At 39.7% G+C, this 23,182-nt stretch overlaps 3 protein-coding genes across 3 annotated transcripts; all 3 read left to right on the top strand.

Moving 5' to 3' along the window:
* Positions 1 to 239: 239 nt before the first annotated feature.
* nots (nothepsin) lies at positions 240 to 7,210 on the top strand. The gene is given in 10 exon segments (XM_048157267.1): positions 240 to 478; positions 1,743 to 1,902; positions 1,904 to 1,927; positions 2,222 to 2,339; positions 2,458 to 2,576; positions 2,691 to 2,887; positions 5,042 to 5,164; positions 5,238 to 5,391; positions 5,573 to 5,671; positions 6,934 to 7,210. Coding segments are annotated over 10 exon segments (1,221 nt in total). The 5' UTR covers positions 240 to 422; the 3' UTR covers positions 7,105 to 7,210.
* A 5,759-nt stretch (positions 7,211 to 12,969) lies between these two features.
* Positions 12,970 to 13,950, top strand: LOC125246353 (epidermal differentiation-specific protein-like). Its single transcript, XM_048157327.1, has one exon. The coding sequence runs from the start codon at positions 13,253 to 13,255 to the stop codon at positions 13,658 to 13,660; it is 408 nt and encodes a 135-aa protein (XP_048013284.1). The 5' UTR covers positions 12,970 to 13,252; the 3' UTR covers positions 13,661 to 13,950.
* Positions 13,951 to 19,196: 5,246 nt separating this feature from the next.
* Positions 19,197 to 20,299, top strand: LOC125246345 (epidermal differentiation-specific protein-like). Its single transcript, XM_048157314.1, has one exon. It carries the CDS (start codon positions 19,289 to 19,291, stop codon positions 19,805 to 19,807), a length of 519 nt encoding a protein of 172 aa, XP_048013271.1. The 5' UTR covers positions 19,197 to 19,288; the 3' UTR covers positions 19,808 to 20,299.
* The last annotated feature ends 2,883 nt before the right edge of the window (positions 20,300 to 23,182 follow it).

Below are 23,182 nucleotides of genomic sequence, written 5' to 3'. Positions count from 1 at the left end.
TGTTTGGGGGGAAAATCAGTTGAAAATGAGTTTTATTTTATTTTTTGCTGGCTTTTTTTGTATTTATTTATTGTATTTTTTTTATTATTATTATTGTAAAGATGGTCTTTCTTTGTGTCCTAAGCGCAAACAAAATGCTGAATTCCTATTTAGAGTTTTGGGAAAATATTAAACGGGAACAGGAAATGTGCAACAATGTTTATAGTTTAAAGAAATGAGTCTTTGTTTTAGAAAACCACTGTAATATTAGCTGTTTTACTTGTGCACACGTCCTGAGATCTCATTTCTTCACCTCTGGTCTGTTTGCTGAGTGTTAAATCAACACATGAAAGGGTCGCAGCGACCTTAAATCTGACTGAAATCTACATTCAAACATCGGCTGGAGTCACTGAGGCTCTGAATGAGTGCTTTATCCTGTCAGCATGAGGACGAGTCTGATCCTGCTGGGATTTCTGGGCTTTGTTCAGAGTCTGGTAAGGTAAGAACATGCTACATTGGTTTGTCTCTTTTGTGATTAAAAATTGGCTGAACTGCCGATTACTAAATACTTAAATAAATGCCCATGAATTATCCATTTCAGTGTTTTAGTCATGGTTTTAGCAGTAAACCCATAGTAACTGCAAAAACAACCATGTTTTGTACATCATTTGCAGTCAAACCATAGTAACTACACAATTAACTGTGGTTTAACTGAATTTTGTAGTAAAATCATAGTAACTACGCAATTAACCATGGTTTCACTACAGCACTTATAGCTTAACTGTGGTTTTGTTGTAAAACTCAAGAAACAAAACTAAATATAGCTGCAAGCAAGCAAATAATGGGGTTCAAGCATTTTAAGAACTTAATTCCAACTATGGTGTTAAGTTCAAGGCCAACCCAAAATGACACCATAAAATATCCATGATGGAGAATATGCTTGTACGGAAAACGCAAAGGCCAGAGGCCAGTTTCTTTTGAATTTCGCACAGGTCTCTAGGGCCGTGAGTCAAACAGGCCCAGCGATTTTCGTTCCGATCGATCCTCCGTTAACCTTGTCTAATAGGTGCTCAAACTTCATTGGCCGATGGTGGACATGTTTTTCCAGATCGAAAAACAAACGATGTCCATCAATGTCCTCATAGACAGCCATGGGCCTCGGACAAAGACATTGCATGCAAAGTTTCAAGTCAATCGGACTAATAGTGAAACAATAGCTTTTGCTGTTATAGCGCCACCAAGTGGCCAGATTCAGTGTAATTTTTCACTTGACAACAGAATGAGCTCTTACATGGGTGTGCTGAGTTATAGCCATTTTAGTAAAAGTGGCTCCACCCACTTCGAACGTTTTGGCGCCCCTTAGAAACTGTGAATCTGAATTTCATCTCTTTTTTTGATAATATTGACAATCAGACGCTAGAGAATCTCGCTGTGCTGGTTTGGTTCTGATCGGGCCAAAAACCTTGGACTAGTTTGCAAAAAATCCATTATATGCGCTTGAACCCCTAAATATGGTTTTACTATAATAAAATATTATGCATGATTTAATAAAGAAACCTTTTTGTTTCCCAAATTAAAAAGGCTTTTATTGTCACTCTTATGAAATAAAAGAAAGAAAATCAATGAGACAACCATCAGTTATACAGTTTAGAGTCATTAGACAAATATTGGGCCACAAAATGACCCATCGGACTACAGTATACAAATTTTTGAGAGAATATACAGGGAGGATTTTAGCATAATGACGTATTTTTCCATTTCAGGGTCCCGTTAAGTCGCTTGCCCTCTGTGCGCAGTCGACTTCGAGCCGCTGAGCAGCTGGATGAGTTCTTGCGCGAGCACCAACCGGACGTCTTCTCTCGGCGTTACGCCCAGTGTTACCCTCCCTGCACAACACTACCTCAGTACGGGCGGCAGAGCCAGAGAGAGACTCTACAACTTCATGGACGTGAGCCGTGCTCTGTGTTCATCTGCTGTTACACACTCTCTTATAAACTTAGCTGAGAATCAGTCTGAAACAGGTGCCTTGTTTGGGCAGATTTTAGACTGATAAATCATGGATATAATCATGTCTTTGGAAAGGTAACAGGGCTTGATGGTAATGGGGTTGACAGTTTTAGTTTAATAATTCCTGTTCTGAAAGTCAATTTAGTGCTGATATTTCTACAAAATATCACAAATATATACAAATTAATCAAGACTTAAACAGACATTAAATGAGGCCTGTTTGTGTGTTGTGAAGGCGCAGTTCTTCGGTCAGATCAGTCTGGGTAAACCGGAGCAGAACTTCACGGTGGTGTTCGACACGGGGTCCTCTGACCTCTGGGTCCCGTCGTCCTACTGCGTGAGCCAAGCGTGTGGTAACTAACACACACTCATCCAGTGTTCATGTTAAAGCTGGCATACAGTACGAATGCTGATGAAGTGACCTGGATGTTGTTTGTGCTGTTGGGTCGTTGTGTTCTTCTCTTGGCACAGCGATGCACCACAAGTTCAAGGCCTTTGAATCGAGCACGTACACACATGACGGGCGAGTCTTTGGCATCCATTACGGCTCTGGTCACCTGCTGGGGGTGATGGCCAGAGAAGAACTAAAGGTATCTGTTTGCCTTTTTTGAGATGGTCTGTTGGCCTTCATGATGTTGGGCCACATGCGGATCAAATCTAACCTTTATTTTTATTAAAATATAGTTTTTTTGGTTTGGCTTCAGGTGGGCTCTGTGCGGGTTCAGAATCAGGTGTTTGGCGAGGCTGTATATGAGCCCGGTTTTTCTTTCATCCTGGCCCAGTTTGACGGGGTTCTGGGTCTGGGTTTCCCTCAGCTGGCAGAGGAGCTGGGCTCTCCTGTGTTTGACAGTATGGTAGCACAAGGCATGCTGGATGAGCCCGTCTTCTCCTTCTATCTCAAGTAAGAAATCACCACATCATCACTTACAGATCTACACTTTGTACTTAGCAACAATTATTGCAAGTTACCACTTCAACTGATGCTGCGACATTGGAAAATGAAATCTCTATAAAGATAGAGAACTGGGCAAGAGTTTAACAATGATTCCCAGTCAAATCAGGAACTTAGACACTGCGTCAGTAACTGACACGATGGGAATGTATAGGCCTGTATAGGTTATGGGCTAACTAACAGCTTGCGCCAGACATGTTCACAAGTCCCTGCGGTCAAGTCCAGGTCAAGTCTCAAGTCTTTGAGGACCAAGTCCAAGTCAAGTTACAGTAAACGACACAACAAACATTTCCATCTGTGTGTCTTGTTTGTGATAAGGCAATATAATAATGCACTGCGACTTAACAGCTTAACTGTCAGACAGACAGGGTCATAAAATGCGTAATGGAAGTGTTCGTTCAAATCCAAATCCAAATAAAATTTAACATGGTAAATCGGGATATTATATGCATTATCAAATACTTGGGCAAAAATTTATAAAAAATATGAAAAGGACATGTACTTCTTGAAAAAGGACCACACGCAAGCCTCTCCAGCTGTGCAACACCGCAGCTTCCCTTCAGATTAATTGATTGCTTTTCAAATGAAATGACAAAGTTTATCACAAGGTAAGTCTTGGCTATATTGTTATTGTTTGTTACTAGTTTAACAAGTTTTCTAATGGGTGATGAATTTGCGTGCCTTCAGATGCGTCATGTGCTCGATGGTTTGGAGTGTTTAGGTTGATTTGTGATATTCGCTGCTGCAGCACATATTTGGGAATGAATGAATAGTAAAATGTGGTGTTTTGTGCCATCGTGTGGGGTAGTAAATGGAGAACGTAATCTGGAATGTCACGCCAAAAGACTTGTATTTTCACAAGTTTTTGTCTTCAAGTCTCGGGTTAGTAGTTCACGAGTCCAAGTCAAGTCGCAAGTCGACTTAAGTGTGACGTGAGTCCAAGTCGCAGACTTGAGTTTCCATCTCTGGCTTGCTCAGCGCAATCCCTCTTTTGCTGTTAGAAAACAGGATTTAAAGACATGCAGTGAAAAATTTGCGTTGAAAAGGCATAGACGCAGTTATTTTCGTGACTGATCTTGCGAGTCTCACTTTCAGACACAAAATTTATTTAAATTAGTTATGCAGTGATTTACTAAGGTTTGCTTTAGTAAAATTACTGGTATTTGCTCCATAGTTTAACACCCAAAAAAGTAGTGTGTTAAAGGAGACCTGTAATGCCCCTTTTACAAGATGAAGTCTCTGGTGTCTCCAGAATATGTCTGTGAAGTTTCGGCTCAAAATACCCAACAGATCATTTATTATAGCTTGTCAAATTTGCCCCTATTTGGGTGTGAGCAAAAACACACCGTTTTTGTGTGTGTCCCTTTAAATGCAAATGAGCTGCTGCTCCCGCCCCCTTTCCAGAAGAGGGCGGAGCTTTAACAGCTCAACAACAACAAAGCTGGATAATCTCACGCAGCCAAAATGAGGATTGTCAGTAACGGTGTTCAGCCTTACATTGTTCAAACCGGAGTTGACACTGATGGAGAGACTCAGGAAGAAGTTACAACTTTTAGACGTTTCTGAATGGTTAATGGATAAATTTATGTAGTTGCTGTGGAGTTGATTCAACTCATCGACTAGCATGTGCCGTCATGTTCATCTTTTGTGGTGAATCGACCCTCGTTTGTGAAGCAGTCCGGTGTAAAATGATGACATATAAGGGCGCTCATCAACCTGATCGCTTTTTTTTTTTGCGTTCACGTAAACAGTATGTTCGGATTCATCAATCAAAATTATACAAAAAGTGTCCATGTAAATGTGGCTAATGATGCAATCCGGTCGAATGGGTTTTCAACTACCTCTGGAAGTGATCAAAAGTGAACAAGCTCAAAATGTTTTACACCCCATTCACACCTGTATTTAGCATCATCCACATGTGATCCAATCGACAAAAACCTCTTAATACCAGGTGGCCTGAGACATTGTCACATTCATGTTCAATTATCAGTTCAACTTTTCACTCAATTTTTTGTGCTGATAATATCAATTGTACTAAAAAAAATTACATGGGAAATTGTAGTTCTTTTACTAGTTCACAGTATGTGTTCATCACTATTACAGGAACAACGGCTCAGAGTTCGGAGGGGAGCTGCTGTTTGGAGGCGTGGATGAAACACGGTTCGTTTCTCCCATCAGCTGGGTCCCAGTCACTCAGAAGGGCTACTGGCAGATCAAATTAGATGCGTGAGTGAGTTCACTTCCATTAAAAACACTCATTTCTCAAAGACATCAGAGACCAGTGTGTGTTTGTGTCTAGTGTGAAGGTTCAGGGAGCTCTGAGTTTCTGCTATCGCAGTCCTCAAGGCTGTCAAGCTATAGTGGACACGGGAACCTCTCTGATCGGCGGCCCAGCCAGAGACGTCCTGCTCCTCCAGCAGTTTATCGGAGCGACACCCACCGCGGTTGGAGAGGCGAGTATAACCCCCGGTCTGATGTAACGACCTATAGATGGCTGGGCAGTAGTAGCACTGGTTCAGCTCCTTAAAAGAGTCAAGTCCACGAGTTTTGAGTTGATTATCCAGTGATCAGGTGACTTCACTGATGTTGATGAACGTCTTCAGTAAACGAAGTTTGTTTGTTTGTGGGGTTTAGTATCTGTTGGACTGTGTCAGGATCAGCAGTCTTCCCGTAGTGTCCTTCCTGATCAACAATGTGGAGTTTTCCCTCACTGGAGAGCAGTATGTCAGGAGGGTGAGTACAGCGCCAACACAAACTCAGTTATTCTGCTGCATGAGATTTACTTTGGACTAATGGACTTAATAATACTGTATGTTCTCTTTTGCTCTTGGGTCTATGGAAGCCCAAAGCACAATGTATAAGGAAATGTACCACACAGATAGAGGACAGTTTGAAGATTTACTAGAGCAAATTTAGAGTCTCAATCTCAAATTTTCTAGTAGCACCAAAATCTCGCAAACTTAAGTCCTAAAAACATCAGAGTCAATTGCACCCTATGACATAATTTGGTCCCACTTTATATTAGGTCTTATATTAGTCTTTAACTACTATGTGAGTTAATAATTTGATACAATACACTTATTGTTTTCACATGGTACTTTTAATGGTACTTTTACATGATATTTTTAAAGTCCCCTCACAAACGTCAGCTGTCACATGGCTGCTTGGCCATGTAACGACGCTCGGTTCAGTGTTGCCAAGTCTGGAACTGAACTACTTTTACACTGTTGCTGTGGGTTATTTGTAGCCTATAGTCCACGGGTTGACGTTGTCTTTACTTTAGCGATATTGCCCTCTGTGATTTCGCTACTTTGGATTAGCAATTAGGCGGGTTTTGTTGTGCAGACCTGGCAACCTGGACTTCGAAGTCTTGCAGCCTTCACCTAATAGCTATTTACATCACCCTGTTTTTATGCACATTTTGAAGTATCACATCAGAAACGAGTGATGGAAACACCAAATTTCAACTAAAAATCCTTTGATTCGCAAAAAAGTTTTTACGCTCGCTTGAGGTGGTTTTTGACTTGCAAAAGGAGCTAATGCGAATAATGGGAGATGGAAACAGTTTTTCCCAATAAATTCTGACGTAGCGAACATTAAACCCAAGTGACTAATCGTAATTGGCCATTTCGCGGATGGTGTTGTAACAGAAATCTTGATGTTTGACTCTGTTATGAATTACGGCATGCCATGGATAGGGTCATGAGCACTTTTGTACTGGAGTTTGTTTTCTTATTCATAAGTATTTAGGCGAACCGTTCGGTCACAGTGTTTTATTATATGTTGGTTACTAGGTTAACAATACCACTGTCATCCGCTCAAACTACTTGATGGAAACCACCTAATTCACATTTGTCTTTTTCTTGTTTTACGAACTTTGAAAAGATTTGCTTCACGTTTGGATGGAAATCCGGCAACCTTAAACATGAACGCTAGTGGAGGATTGTTACCATGCAAGATAATGCGAATGTCTGCTGTACTGGTTTTCTCTGCAGGAGACGCTGAACAATAAGGAGATCTGCTTCAGTGGCTTTCAGTCCATAGACATCCCTTCTCCAGCTGGACCCGTCTGGATTCTGGGAGACGTTTTCCTCTCTCAGTTTTACAGCATCTACGACAGAGGTCATAATCGGGTGGGATTGGCTCATCTTGCAGGAAAGTCGTAAAGATCATTGTATAGATCACATAGGTTGCTTATATCTGAACATGCTTGTAGACGCAGAAGAAGCTAATGAGAGTGTTTGAAATGCTCTATTAAAACATTAAACTTCATCCATCTCTGTCTGCTGGGCCATTAGATACCTGCACCTGACATTAGAGACATCATGGTGTTCATTGAGTTTTTCATGTATGACAACAATCTCACAAAAATGTTATCATTAGAGACTAACAACTATCATGAACAAATCAAATACATTTTGTTAAATTATTAAATATATTATGAGGAAGAACATTTTAAAGGTCTAATAATGTTTTCATTATGTTTAGAAGCACTGCAGTCTCTGAACAAACGGCACACATCAGTTTCACACAGAAAGATTTATGGCATAGTTTATTTTTTGTCCATCCTTCTTTGAATTTTCGGTCTACATCATTGTCTTCTGTGTATCAGAATAATTCCTCATGTCATCACATTCATGATCAGTGTATCAGTGTCCTTATTTGCACATGTATTTCATTTGATGAAGATATGAAATGTGTCCATAACTTGAAACACGCTTGCTCCAGTGTGGATATGAACTGTGATCCGCGTTGACAGTGTTGTTAAACTCATCGCTGCGTTTCACACAGAAACTGCTCATTTTTAGTGAATGTTATGTGAACAAACCAGATAACACAAGTATAATCTATAAAAAAATGTAAACAGTTAAGTACATTATTTTAAAATATGCTGTCAAATATAAATAAATAAATATGTAAATACAATTAAATATAAAAAGGCAATGAATAAAATTACGCTACATTCAAAAGTTCGCCATACAATTTCACAATTTTGAGTAATTGTTTGTAGTGTCATAACTAGGTAAAGTCATGAAGAAAATTGTTAAATGTGGGTATTAAGCAAAATTTACATTTATGAATAAAATATTTTTCCAATAAAATAACATTTCCTATATTAAATAATAACATTTCCTATATTATTATTAATACAGCATTATTATTACAATGAGAAAAATGATATTATATCTCACAGTTTTAAGACAATATCTGGTTTTTAAAGCAATAGATTTTTATAGATCAGACCTAAATTCCTTTATAAGAGGACATTTAAAAAAAGAAAAAAAGATGATCATTTTAATTCAAGAAATTACGATTCAAATGAACATTACCAGATTTAGATGTGATCTCGTTAGTGGAGTATATTTTATGTAAATGTAAGTTTATTTCTCTAACTTTGTTGGTGATACAACATTTATATAGTAAGAACCATGCTTTTTTCCAATTAATTTCAGGGGAACTTTTTGGAGTTGATGAAAATCCTGGAGAAATTTGACCCCTCAAATGCTACCTCCTTCTGTCCTGCCTCACAAAATGAGATGATTGAATGTTGTGCCTCATTCTGATTGTATAGTTGACAAGCTGAAAAAATCCAAAATGTAATGGCTAATGAAGCAAGGGACGGCCATGTCAAGCAGCTCGCTGTATGTGTGCGGTAGAAGAGCACTTCATTGTTTCAATGCCGACTCAACGATCACTGAGGGAATCGAACATGCTTGCATTTGAAAGGTTTGAATGATCTCCTCTGTGTGGCTCAAACCTATGATGGGGCTTCAGAAATGAAAGGTGCAGTTGGAGGAGTTTCCGTGAGAAGCACCCTGAAGCAGTTTACGGACATTGTTTTGCCCATGAACTGAATTTGGTATGGTTTCTTAAACATGCATAAATTTAAAGCCTATGTTATGTCCATAAATTTCATAATGTCTACATTTAAAATGACTATAATCCATCTACTTTCACCAGAATAAACTGGAGTCTCCTTTCAATGTATTTAGGAGAACTGCACCCCCTGCTGAATGGTTTGTGCCATGACAGAAAAATGCAGAATTGCCCCATTGAGATTTCCAGAACTTTGAGTCAGTACCACAAGAAGGTGTTTCTTGAAAAAAAAAATATATATATATATATATATATATATATACAGTACAGTCCAAAAGTTTGGAACCACTAAGATTTTTAATGTTTTTAAAAGAAGTTTCGTCTGCTCACCAAGGCTACATTTATTTAATTAAAAATACAGTAAAAACAGTAATATTGTGAAATATTATTACAATTTAAAATAACTGTTTTCTATTTGAATATATTTCACAAAGTAATTTATTCCTGTGATCAAAGCTGAATTTTCAGCATTGTTACTCCAGTCTTCAGTGTCACATGATCCTTCAGAAATCATTCTAATATGCAGATCTGCTGCTCAAGAAACATTTAATGTGTACAATTGTACAAAATATTTGTGTACAATATTTTTTTTCAGGATTATTTGATGAATAGAAAGTTCAAAAGAACAGTGTTTATCTGAAATCTAATCTTTTGTAACATTATAAATGTCTTTACTGCCACTTTTGATTGATTTAATGCATCCTTGCTGAATAAAAGTATTCATTTCTTTAATTTCTTTTCAAAAAAATAAAAATAAAAATTCTTACTGACCCCAAACTTTTGAACGGTAGTGTATAATGCTACAGAAGCTTTGTATTTCAGATAAATGCTGTTCTTTTGAACTTTCTATTCATCAAGGAATCCTGAAAAAAAAGTACACAACTGTTTTCAACATTGAAAATAATCATAAATGTTTCTTGAGCAGCAATCAGCATATCAGAATGATTTCTGAAGGATCATGTGACACTGAAGACTGGAGTAACGATGCTGAAAATTCAGCTTTGCATCACAGGAATAAATTACTTTGTCAAATATATTTAAATAGTACACAGTTATTTTAAATTGTAATAATATTTCACAATATTACTGTTTTTTACTGTATTTTTAATTAAATAAATGTAGCCTTGGTGAGCAGACGAAACTTCTTTTAAAAACATTAAAAATCTTAGTGGTTCCAAACTTTTGGACTGTACTGTATATATATATATGATATTTGAGCCTCCTTCTGTTTAAAAAGTGAATTTCTTTTATTGATACCCCTTAATCTCTGACATTTAAAAGGATTAAAATCTAATTTCCCAAAATTAAGAAAAGAACAATAAAAAACAAAGAACTTAAACCTCCCAAATTAGTCAGGTGACTCGTTACAATGAAAACAAACAGATTTCGTACATGCAACAAGATATCAAAAAATATTACAAATCTGCAGTATGAATCGTTAGAGACTTTAAGTCATCCAAAGTAAACATCAACTGTAAATATGTGTCCGTTTTCTCTCAGTATTTTCCAAGCATCAATATTAACCTTTTTACTTTAGTTCAAACACAACTATTAGAAAAGATTCAAACATTCACTGATGCTCCAGAAGGAAACATGTGATGCATTAAGAGCCGGGGGGGTGAAAACTTTTGGCCTTTTGACTTGTTTTTTTGTGCAACAATTGAATGAATCTTCCAAGCTCACAAATATGTATTTATGACTTGTTAAACCCATGCTGATTATATGAAAACTGAAAAATCATTTCTCCACACACATTCATGTGTCTTTTCATCATCAACTCTCCCAGAGAAACAGACGTAGCACTGCTGCAATAGTGAAACTCTTGTCTGTTTCTAGTGCCTTCATCTGTCTTTGCTGGTTCAGACTTGCATCTTCTCATGTTTCTCCACAGCTCCTCTCGCTCAAATATTGCCTTGCTATTTTCATATCTTCTTCAGCATAGATCTTAAAGTGTTGCGCTATCTTGAACTGAACCTCCACACAAACAAAGCTATAATTCTGTCCCGCTTTAGCCAGAACGGTTGACTTTTTGGTTTTGAAAAGTTCTCAAGGATATTTAGTTTGTTGTGTTTCATGTAGTATTACGTATTTCTGTGCAGTCCATAGAAACAGTATCATCGATAGCCAGCTTGTAATTGTCTGGTGTTTTTCACATCCAGTGGACTAATAACTGGATCTTCCTGTTCACTGTTTGTTTCAGTATCAGATGCAGAACAGGTATATTTCTCACCAGATGGCACTTCATCCGATTAAATTTCTTTAGTTGATGCAGACAACTAAAAGTTGATTAAGAATCATTGAGGATAAGTGTACTAGAACAGCGTTTCATCTTATAAATGCATTTCCTTGCGAAATGCGTTTCTTTAGATCAGTGGTTTTCTTTATGTCTCTCTTATCTGACACACTCATTTCAATAGTCAATTGTCAATAGAGCTCTCTCCACACGACATGATGGTCTGAATCAGATGTGTTATTTAACAAAGAAATGTATGCACAAATGTTTTCAAGGGTGATTTATTGTTAATGCTGGATTATTATGGCGTCTACTAACTATGTGGGTATTTCATCGGCAAACTATTTTAAGTGATGTATTTTAGAATGTTTCTACTGGAATACAGATTATTTTTGTGACATAAATATTTATATTGTTTTTGGAAGTCACATCTCTGTTTTTTTAATCCAAAATCAAATTATTGTGATCATTTTGTGCACACTTATTTGGTATTATTACTAATTTTTCCTGGGTGGTAATATCCCCTGGGTAGCGTAGTTTGGTTCTTTTCATTTGTCTTGTTGATTTTTGCAAAGTGGTTTCTTTTGTTGCATGCTGGGCACTTTTTGTATTCGTGTTTTGAATATTTCATGTTTGCTTTGTGACAACTATTCATTATATGTTGGTTACTTTTCTGTTCACCTTGCACTGTTTTGCCTCTTCTTTTCTTTGTGCTTATCTTGTTCATTTCTTTTTCATCAACTAGCATTTTCATCTGATTTGACGTTATCTTGTTGGTCCGGCAGATGTCGATTGCATTTTCCAACTTGAGGTCTGCCTCACGCAACAATCTTGCACGAATATTGACGTCTCTTATGCCGCATGCGATTCTATCCCTGACAAGTGAATCAGTCAGATTTTAATTTCTTTTTTAGTTCCTTTTATTCACTTTTCGCTCTGTAAACTGGAATGTATTGATGCTTCTTTAGTGCTTCTTCACCCATAATATGAAGAAATGTAGCACACTGATGAATGTAGTCTCCGATTTCTCTGCCACACTACTAGCAATGAGGTACAATTTGAATTTCTGAAGCCATACCTTCCAATTCTCTGCCAAGTTGCCTTTTTTGGTATTTTATATATTTTGTAGGTGAAGAATGAGACGACACGGACATGAGATGACTGCAACAGCAGGACAGACTGACGTCACACAGGTACGAGTAATACAATCATACAGAATACATGACAATTTAAGTCTGAACTGAACAGTTTGAGTCACATTTCAGCACAATGAAGGCTTTGCAAAGAGGTTGTTATTGATCATGGAGCAGTCAAAAAAATAATACACTAGACTCGACAATCTGGGTCTATCCATAAGTCCTTGCTGTTGAAAAAAACCAACAACTGAACATTCATTCTAAGCTCCAAATAAAAAGTAAAATGACTCTAAGAAAGGTGCATTTGATGTGAAAGGGGTAGGTAAAGTCACATGAAGATCTCTGTACAGATAATGCTCTATGTTGGGTAACGTGATAAAGTATCAAGAGTTGAAATCTGTCTATATGTTGAGGAATGCATACGGGTCACACAACAAGTTTGAGCACTCTGAGGCAGAAGATGAACTCAAATGCAGTTTAATTGGCAGACGAGGTAAAAAGCAACCATTCTGATCCAATGCAGTGAAAGAACAAATAATAATGGTGAATAGCAGCAGGATGGCAGGACACAACAATCCACACTGTGCAAACCATGGCCTTCTCCTGCTCATGCCTTGATATATATATACTCTTTAAAATACAAGGTGGATTGCTCACTCAATCCATAACTGGTCTGTGTTAAGGCTGCCTGTAACTGCTGGTGTAGGATCGGTTTCTCCTACCCTCTACACCCTGTACAGATTTTTTTTTTCTTCCAGAATATTGATTTTGTGGTATTTCTGCATCTCAGTTAAGATGCATCTTAGAGTTTAAAGAATGTAGTGGGTCAATTTACAGTATTTGGGATTTGGCCATTAACAGTAGCAACTTGTATCTGAGAGTTAAGCAGCAGTCAAAGTGAACATAATACAGTGTTTTTTTTGGTTTTTCGTTTTTCACTTGGCATATTTGTGCTTTAAAAGGCAGCTCTGCACACCAAGTAAGTCACTGTTTCCAGCAGAGCCACAGGAAGCTGCTTCAGAAACACTTGCCTTCTCTAGCATCTCTCTCCTCCAATCTTCAATCAAAATGAGCAAGATCATTGTTTTTAGCAAAAACATCTTTGAAGGCAGAACAGCTGAATTCAAGAACGATGTCCGCAACTTAGAAGAAAAGGGTTTCAACGACGTCATCTGCTCCAAAAAAGTCATCGGTGCACCATGGGTGGCGTATTATGACGAGAATTTTGCTGGAAAGCACCTGGTGTTTGAGGAAGGAGAGTACTCTACCCTTGATGACAAAGGCCAGTTTTCTTCCCTCAGGATAGTCACAGGTGACCTGGACAACCCTGAAATCCAGCTAAATGTGAATTATCAAGGAAGAAGCATGACCCTACGCAAGGAAACCAATCTTCATGACATTGATTTCAGTGACATAGCTTCTTCTCACAAAGTGAAAGGTGGTGTCTGGGTGCTATACCAGCACATGAGTCATTAGGGTTCCCAGATTATTTCTTTACCTGGTGATGAAGTTCCCAGCTGTTGTCCACTCTCCTTCAACGACGTGGCCAGCCATGTGCGCCCCTTGCTGCCGAAGCCATAGACAGCATCATTCAACGTACGCTTTCTACAACTGAATATGAACTGGAATCCTTCGAGGAAGAATTAGGAAGATTGTGGGGAATGATAATTCTTGACCAGAAACGATGACTCTGACTGAAATAAATCAGTAACACTTTACAATAAGGTTCATTACAATAATGTATTAACTAACATGAACTAACCATGAGAAATACGTTTAGTATTTTATTTACTAATCTTCTTTAAGGTTAGTTAATGAAAATACAGTTGTTCATTGCTTGTTCATGTTAGTTCACAGTGCATTAACTAATGTTAACAAGATTTTAATATTGTATTAGTAAATGTTGAAATTAACATGACAAAAGATTAATAAATACTGTATAAGTGCAGTTCATTATTATTTCATGTTAACTATTGTAAAGTGTTACCAGTAAATCTGAATAAACTTCATGCAATCACACGCAACCTTATAATTTAAGGATATCTCTGTAAAGACATACAGTACATGTTAATTTGGCAAATGTTATACAACAAGGATGAATTTTATTAGAAAAAGTTTTAAGCTGCTGGTTGATTGGCTTTTCATCTGTAGCGATCAGTACCAGTAAACCTGTAAGACTTGATTTTCCTGCTAAGACAAAAGCTGAGATCAAACAGCCTGCAACAAAACAATAAAACTCCCTAATCCGGAGAGAAGATCTCAAAGAATAGGACATCACCTTGCCCAAACTTCTCTCCTCACTCATCTATGTACCCTACCCCTTAGTTTTTGTAATGAGCAAACAGTGTGTGGCCTAGTTAAAGGTAAATGGATCAGCCTGCATCCTCTGAGTAAGAATCAAACTGGCGAGCTTGTGTTCGTGAGATTCACATATCCCGGGGCGTGTGGCTCTGTGTGGCATCGGGTCCCTAATGAACGAATAATTGAAAGTATGGGATACCCACAAAAATAAAGTATCTGAATTAATACATAACCAATAGTTATAATCAATTACTAGGGTGGGTTTGTGGAGTACAAGGGCTGGGAAGAAAGCTCCGCCCACAACCTCGCCATGGTGGATGTGTTCGCTATCCTCGCTGGAACATTTTTGGGATTATCCCCACTGGTTATGCCTAGCCCTGAACTTCCTGTTTCCCCGCTGGTTCTGTCCAGCCCTGTATCAGCTGTGATCCCTCCCAGCCTCCCTCTCCCACCCTCTCCCACCTCCTATAACAGCCAGTTCCTCAACCCTGCCTCCTCTGGTACCCTTCAGCCCCTCTTCATCTCCTGCACCTAATCGTGTGGATCTGCTTAAGTGCTTCAGGCTAACAGCTCTGTCTAGTCCAGCGGATTCCCTGGCTCCACCTCCAGCCTCTGAACCCAGCACTCCACCGTGGCCTGTCGACGCATTGTTTCTGCCTTGGCTCCACCAGAAACCTTCACCTTGGTCAGATGTCATCCTGCCTGCACCTTCGGTTCCATCTGGCTCCACCTTCCCCCTGGCTCTGCCTTCATCCTCAGTCTCACCAGCTCCGCCTCAGTCTTCAGGTTTCTGTGTTCTACCTCAGATGCTCATTGCCGCGGCTCCACCTTGGTCTCCAGTGCCAGCAGTGTTGTGTGGGCTCTTCAGTGTGTTGGCTCCACCTGGGTCTCCATCTCCAGTGGCGTTTCCATCAGCCATCCCCAGAGTGTTGCCTCTCAAGTCTCCACCATGGCTCCTCCTGCCTTCGACTCCACCTTGGGAGCTCCAACATCTGGCTCCTCCTGTTCCGGGGTCCCCCTTGGCTCCTCCCACTCTCCACTCCCTCTTGGACTTTTGTTTTGCCCCTCTCTAGTTCCTTGTCCTCCTCCAGAGACCCCTCCCTCACTCCCTCCTCTGATGTACTCTTTACGGTGCTGGGACGTGCCTTCTGGGAGAGGGAGCTTCTGTCACATTTATGTTCTGTTGTGATCATATTTCCCTATGCCTGTCATTTGACCCAGCTTGTCTAATTAGTCATCACGTTCACCTGTTCTGCTAATAATAACCTGTTCTTATCTAGGTAATGTTGTGTTTCATTTGATATCCTGTATTATCTTCTGAGCTTCGTCATTAAAGACTATCCTAAATAATTTTCATCTTCGTGAGTTTAACACAACCGAGTTGAGACACCAGAAGAACTACTTTAAATGTGGTCAAACTTTGTGCGGTTCCTGGCTGTATCCTTATTTCTAACAGGATCTCTGATCATTTCAGTCTGAACTAAACAGTGATTCAAACATTTGAGCACAAATTGTTTCATGAATCTGTCACAATGTAATGCAGGCTTTGCAAAGAGGTTATTATTAAAGGTGCCATAGAACGTCTTTTTAAAAGATGTAATATAAGTCTAAGGTGTCCCCTGAATGTGTCTGTGAAGTTTCATACCCCATAGATTTTTTTTAATAATTTTTTTAACTGCCTATTTTGGGGCATCATTAAATATGAGCCGATTTAGGCTGCGGCCCCTTTAAATGCTCACGCTCCCCGCCCACGGAGCACAGCTAATATAACCCTCAAAATTGTTCTTTACAAAGTGTTCGTCATGCAGCATGTCTAATCGCGCAAGTACAGTATTTATTTGGATGTTTACATTTGATTCTGAATGAGTTTGATGGTGCTCCGTGGCTAAAGCTAACATTACACACTGTTGGAGAGATTTATAAAGAATGAAGTTGTGTTTATGAATTATACAGACTGCAAGTGTTTAAAAAAATGAAAATAATGACAGTCTTGTCTCCGTGAATACAGTAAGAAATGATGGTAACTTTAACCACATTTAACAGTACATTAGCAACATGCTAACGAAACATTTAGAAAGACAATTTATAAATATCACTAAAAATATCATATCATGGATCATGTCAGTTATTATTGCTCCATCTCCATCTGGGTCAGCTCCAGACTCTGCTCCTGTCCCCGGGTCAGCTCCAGACTCCGCTCCTGTCCCTGGGTCAGCCTGTGGCCGTAGCGGCCAAGGCCATGAAGGCCTCACTGCCATGGCTTCCTGAGGCTCCCGACCCGCCATGGCTCTGTCCAGGAGTCCTCATATCTTCCTGCACCATCACTCTCCTGTCAAGACTCCAGGATGACCGCTCTCCCTCCCTCCCTCCCCGCCTCCCTGGTTGGTCCATCTACGGCGCGAGGACATGCCTACAGGGAGAGGGGAGTACTGTCTCACCTTCCCTGGAATCCATTTCCCATCATCCCTCCTGTCACTCACCTGTTCACACTCGGTAATCACCCGCACCTGTAAGCCATCTACTCATCACCACAGCAGTATAAAGGCACACACTTCACCACTGCACTTTGTCTGTTCTCAATCATGAGAAGGAATCACTTACCTGCTCCTCTTACCTGTATGCTCCAGTGCTCCTTCGTCTCTCTCCTGCTCCTCTGTGTCTCCAGTGTCCTCCAGATACCTCACCCTGCTACACTCACCAAAGTGTGTGCCCTGCTCCACGATTGCCATTCTCCATCTACAAACACAAAGTGACTCAGTATTCTCATTCCATACTACTTCACAATGCTGATTCTCATTCACCACCATCTCTGTGTCATCTCAACCATTGTTAATAAACTCTTATTCATCTAACTTCTCTAAATCTGTATTCCGTAACAGAAGACCAGACCAACTTACCTATTGAAAATGATCACCATTTCATTTGGTCCTGCCAACCTGCTTCTCTTCATGACCCAAGAGGGCCGCCTGATCGAGTGCTATGTTGAGTAGTTACTCCAGCTCGCTCACCGGGTTCCTTGGAATGACAGGATGCTTAAGACAATCTTCTGGAGTGGTTTGGATGATGACCAGCTCTTTCACTAAGCACAAGCAGCCACAACCTCATGTACCCTGGCACACTATCTCGATCATGTACTATGGCTTGCTGGTTCATCATTCACCGTTGGTGAGATGGATAAAGAACCCATTCCAGAATCTCTTCCCGTCATGGTCTCTGCCATTCCCGAGCCTCATCGCAAGATGTCCGCCACCACGCCTGAGACCTTAGTCAATATGTCCACCGCCACACCTGAGACCTCAGTCAAGATGGCCGCCGCCACGCCTGAGACCTCAGTCAAGTTGGCCACTTCACTTGTGCCTATAGGCCTGTTATTGGAGTATGAGGAGATGTCCTCGGGCACAGAGATGGCTCCTGTCCCCAGGTCAGCTCCAGACTCCGCTCCTGTCCCCGGGACAGCCTGTGGCCGTAGCGGCCAAGGCCATGAAGGCCTCACTGCCATGGCTTCCTGAGGCTTCCGACCCGCCATGGCTCCGTCCAGGAGTCCTCATATCTTCCTGCACCATCACTCTCCTGTCAAGACTCCAGGACGCCCGCCCTCCCTCCTTCCCTGCCTCCCTGGTTGGTCCATCTACGGCGCGAGGACATGCCTACTGGGAGAGGGGAGTACTGTCTCACCTTCCCTGGACTCCATTTCCCATCATCCCTCCTGTCACTCACCTGTTCACACTCAGTAATTACCCGCACATGTAAGCCATCTACTCATCACCACAGCAGTATAAAGGCACACACTTCACCACTGCACTTTGTCTGTTCTCAATCATGAGAAGGAATCACTTACCTGCTCCTCTTACCTGTATGCTCCAGTGCTCCGTCTCTCTCCTGCTCCTCTGTGTCTCCAGTGTCTCCTGTCCTCCAGTGTCTCCAGCGTCCTCCAGATACCTCACCCTGCTACACTCACCAAAGTGTGTGCCCTGCTCCACGATTGCCATTCTCCATCTATAAACACAAAGTGACTGTCAGTATTCTCGTTCCATACTACTTTACAACGCTGATTCTCATTTACCACCATCTGTGTCATCTCAACCATTGTTAATAAACTCATATTAATCTAACATCTCTTTGAGTCTGTATTCCGTAACAGTTGTTTTTTTTTATTCATCATTTTTAAAAGCATTGTACAGTAGGTAAAGTGGCCTGTCATGGAAAATCTCTGTATGAATACTGCTCTGCTCTATGTTAGGTAACATGATAAAGTATCAGGAGTTAAAATCTGGCAATATGTTGAGGAATGCATAGGGGTCACGACACGTTTGAGCAGGTGCAGAACATTGATTTTGTGATATTTCTGCATCCGTTAAGATGCATGTTAGAATTTAAAGAATGTAGTGAAGTTGGTCAATTGACAGTATTTGGGATTTAGCCATTAAAAGTAGCAACTTGTATCTGAGAGTTAAGCGGCAGTCAAAGTGAAAACAATACGGTGGTTTCTTTGTTTGTTTGTTTGTTTTGTGTGTGTGTGTTCTGCAGCCAGGAGCTTGTAACATATGGCTCATAGAGAATTTTGAACCTTGTATTAGGCTACATATTTGTAGATACTGAACAGTAGTTTGAGATTTGATATGTTTCTCAGCTTCCACACCTACATGTACTTTCATAACCTAGTCAACGCCCACTTTGGCATATTTGTGCTTTAAAAGGCAGCTCTGCACACCTAGTAAGTCACTGTTTCCAGCAGAGCCACAGGAAGCTGCTTCAGAAGCACTTGCCTTCTCCAGCATCTCTCTCCTCAAGTCTTCAATAAAAATGAGCAAGATCATTGTTTTTAGCAAAGAGGCCTTTGAGGGCAGAACAGCTGAATTCAAGAATGATGTCCACAACTTAGAAGAAAAGGGCTTCAACAACGCCATCTGCTCCATAAAAGTCATCGGTGCACCATGGGTAGCGTATTATGACAAGAATTTTGCTGGAAAGCAGCGGGTGTTTGAGGAAGGAGAGTACGCCACCCTTAATGACAAAGGCAAGTTTTCTTCCCTCAAGATGGTCACAGATGATCTGGACAACCCTGAAATCCAGCTGTTTGAGCACATCAACTATCAAGGAAGAAAAGTGACCCTACGCAAAGAAACCAATCTTCACGACATTGATTTCAGTGATGTAGCTTCTTCCCACAAAGTGAAAGGTGGTGTCTGGGTGCTATACCAGCACATCAATCGTAAGGGTTCCCAGATTATTTCTTTACCTGGTGATGAAGTTCCCAGCTATTTGCCGCTCTCCTTCAATGATGTGGTCAGCCATGTGCGCCCCTTGCTGCCGAAGCCATAAACAGCATCATTCAACGTATGCTTTCTGCAGCTGAATATGAACTGGAATCCTTTTGGAAAGAATGAGGCAGGTGGTGGGGAATGACTGATCTTGACCAGAAACTTGATTTGACTCTTGATGTGACAGCAATTAGTCTGAAGAAACTTCATGCAATCAGACTCAACCTTATCATTTGAGTATATCTGTGTAAAGACATACTGTACATGTTAACTTGGCAAATGTTATATAACAAGGATGAATTTTATTAGAAAGAGTTTTTGGCTTGTCATCAGTAGCAATCAGTAGCAGTAAACATGTAATAAAATATAGTCTTGGAATTGTTACGGATCTACTACAGATCCTGTTGCATTTGATTGTATTTTCCCTGGTTGATGAGAGAGAAATATTGGAAGGGATTTTGGATTTATATTATGCTGAGAAAGAGACAACAAAAGAAAGTTTTACTCTGTCAACTCAGAAAATAAAGACTTATCGTAATGTTTGTTTCTTTAATTCTCTTCTCTTTTTTTACATTTTTCATTTAGCAGACGCCTTTATCCAAAGTGACTTATAATTGAGGAATACAACAAGTGATTCATCTAAAGAGGCAATAAACACAAGAAGTGCTATTAATACAAAGTTTCAACCATCACTCAGAATAGCTTCTCACCCAAACATCAAAATGAACCAAATTAGCAAACAATCTAAAAATACATATCTGGAACATTGGGATCAGGAATCTATAACACAAAGTAAATTACAGTTCTTTCAAACTCTAAAATCAAATTATGAATTAGAAGAATATCTCCAGAGTGTCAGAGACACAAAGCAGAGACAGAACCTGACCAAGTACAGGCTCAGTGAGAACAGTATAGCCATCGAGACCGGCAGACACAGAAAGAGCTGGTTACCCAGAGAGCAAAGGGTGTGTGTTCACTGAAGGACAGGAGAGATCGAGACAGAGATGCACTTCCTCCTTCACTGTCACAAATACATATCAATCAGAGACCTCTAATTAAACAAATTCAAAAACTCAATAAAGAACTTTAAAGGCATGACTGAAACAGAACAAATAAATGACAATGTTATTTTTCATTCCTGATTTCTAACATGTACTCAACAGCGTTTGGCTGGTCTTGCGGCTGTCAGGGCAGAAACGAAAGTGGCTGCTCTCCGAATGTTTTTCAAATATCCGGACACGTTCATATGTAAATTGCGAAAGCTTATTTTGTTAATTAGATCGAAAAAAAAAAAAAAAAAACTTATATGTGCCCACCCATAGACCTTCCCCTTGAAGAAAACAGGACAGAAGTGGTTGAAAGTGGACAAAAGAGATGGATTAAAATACCAGGTGGAAACGGAAATGTGTCTCCCTCGTCCACTTGTGATCCGATCAACCAAAACGCATCTTAATACCAGGTGGAGACAGCAGGTGAATGTGTGTATTGTGTCTGACCTCAGTGTGTTTCCCTACTGTCCACCACTGTGACTCTCAGTATGTGTGTGTTAAAACACTGTGTTATCAAATGTTCAGACATTATTGTATTATTTACAATCATGCCAATAAAGCAATTGTGAATTTGAATTCATATATATATATATATATATATATATATATATATATATATATACACACTGTATATGTGTGTGTTTGTTTATGTGTAATACTATGGGAAGAAGGCAAGCCGGCGGAGGCAGTGTGATGCTTTGGGCAAAGTTCTGCTGGGAAACCTTGGGTCCTGCCATCCATGTGGATGTTACTTTGACACGCACCACTTCCCTAAGCATTGTTGCAGACCATGAACACCCTTTCATATGGTATTCCCTGGTGGGTGTGGTCTCTTTCAGCAGGATAATGCTCCTGACACGAAGCAGAAATGGTTCAGGAATGGTTTGAGGAGCACAACAACGAGTTTGAGGTGTTCACTTGGCCTCCAAATTCCCCAGATCTCGACCCAATCGACCATCTGTGGGATGTGCTGAACAAACAAGCCCGATCCATGGAGGATCCACCTCGCAACTTACAGGACTTAAAGGATCTGCTGCTAACATCTTGGTGTCAGATACCACAGCACACCTTCAGGGGTCTAGAGGAGTCCATGCCTCGACGGGTCAGGGCTGTTTTGGCAGCAAACGAGGGACCAGCACAATATTAAGTCATAATGTTATGCCTGATCGGTGTATATACAGTTACAAGAAAAAAGTATGTGAACCACTTGCAGAATCTGTGAAAATGTGCAAAATTTTAACAAAATAACAGATCATACAAAATGCATGTTATTTTTTATTTAGTACTGTCCTGAGTAAGATATTTTACATAAAAGATGTTTACATATAATCCACAAGACAAAACAATAGCTGAATTTATTAAAATAACCCCATTCATAAGTATGTGAAGCATTGATTCTCAATACTGTGTGTGGTTACCTGATGATCCACGACTGTTTTTATGTTTTGTGATGGTTGTTCATGAGTCTCTTGTTTGTCCTGAGCAGTTAAACTGAGCTCTGTTCTTCAGAAAAATCCTCCAGCTCCTGCAGATTCATCAGTTTTCCAGCATCTTCTGCATATTTGAACCCTTTCCAGCAGTGACTGAGGCTGCGTCCGAAATTGCATACTACATGAGTAGGTACTACATTTGAATTTGAACGTACTTCCCGGCCATTAAAAAAGTATGTTCTATATAGTATGAATATGGGTAGTATGAATGGAATTCGGACGTACTACATTCGCCATGTTAATGTTGTCACGTGTCATGCGTTATCGACAGCGCGAAAATTTAAAGGGCCCGCTCTACTTCGCTTTCATCAGCAATGTTTTTATTAATGCTTAATGCTTTCATCTGTGTTTTAACGTCGATTCAATCAACAGCTCAAAGGAGGCGTCGGTCAGCTGCTCGTAGATCACGCTTTCCTCAACAGCTTGTTAATATTTGTCAAAGTATAATCACCTATTTAGCTAGCAAATTTTACCTCAGAATAAAAAGACATGTCTGTGAACATCATATTACAGAGGCTGATTTGGAGCAACGAAATTAAGTAATTTATTGTTATAAATGAATGCATATAAAAATACACAAGAGAAACAAAAGACATGACTCAATAAACAAACTCGAATACATATATATATATATATATATATATATATATAAAGAATGTGCAGACAGAGATAGACAGAGAGGGAGAGAGAAATACACAACATAGCCCAAATATTATATACAATATATACATAAATAAATACAATAATAATAGTATATACATATTCTAAAAAAAAAAAAAAAAACTATTTACAAACTGAGCACTACAAACTACTGCCGCCTGAATGTTGCTGTCCATTAAGTTTTCTAATCTCATTAAACTGCTTAACAACAAATGTCTCCATTCAATAAAACAGCTG

Source organism: Megalobrama amblycephala, linkage group LG14 (assembly GCF_018812025.1).
Source record: "Megalobrama amblycephala isolate DHTTF-2021 linkage group LG14, ASM1881202v1, whole genome shotgun sequence".
NCBI lineage: Eukaryota > Metazoa > Chordata > Actinopteri > Cypriniformes > Xenocyprididae > Megalobrama > Megalobrama amblycephala.
The sequence above is the reverse complement of the archived record's forward strand: the minus strand, read 5'-3'. Positions and strand labels throughout refer to the sequence as shown.

What these genes read in the sequence shown, in the direction of transcription:
- LOC125246353 (XM_048157327.1), top strand. Translation starts at nt 13,253, where the DNA reads ATGAGCAAGATCATTGTTTTTAGCAAAAACATCTTTGAAGGCAGAACA.
- LOC125246345 (XM_048157314.1), top strand. Translation starts at nt 19,289, where the DNA reads ATGAGCAAGATCATTGTTTTTAGCAAAGAGGCCTTTGAGGGCAGAACA.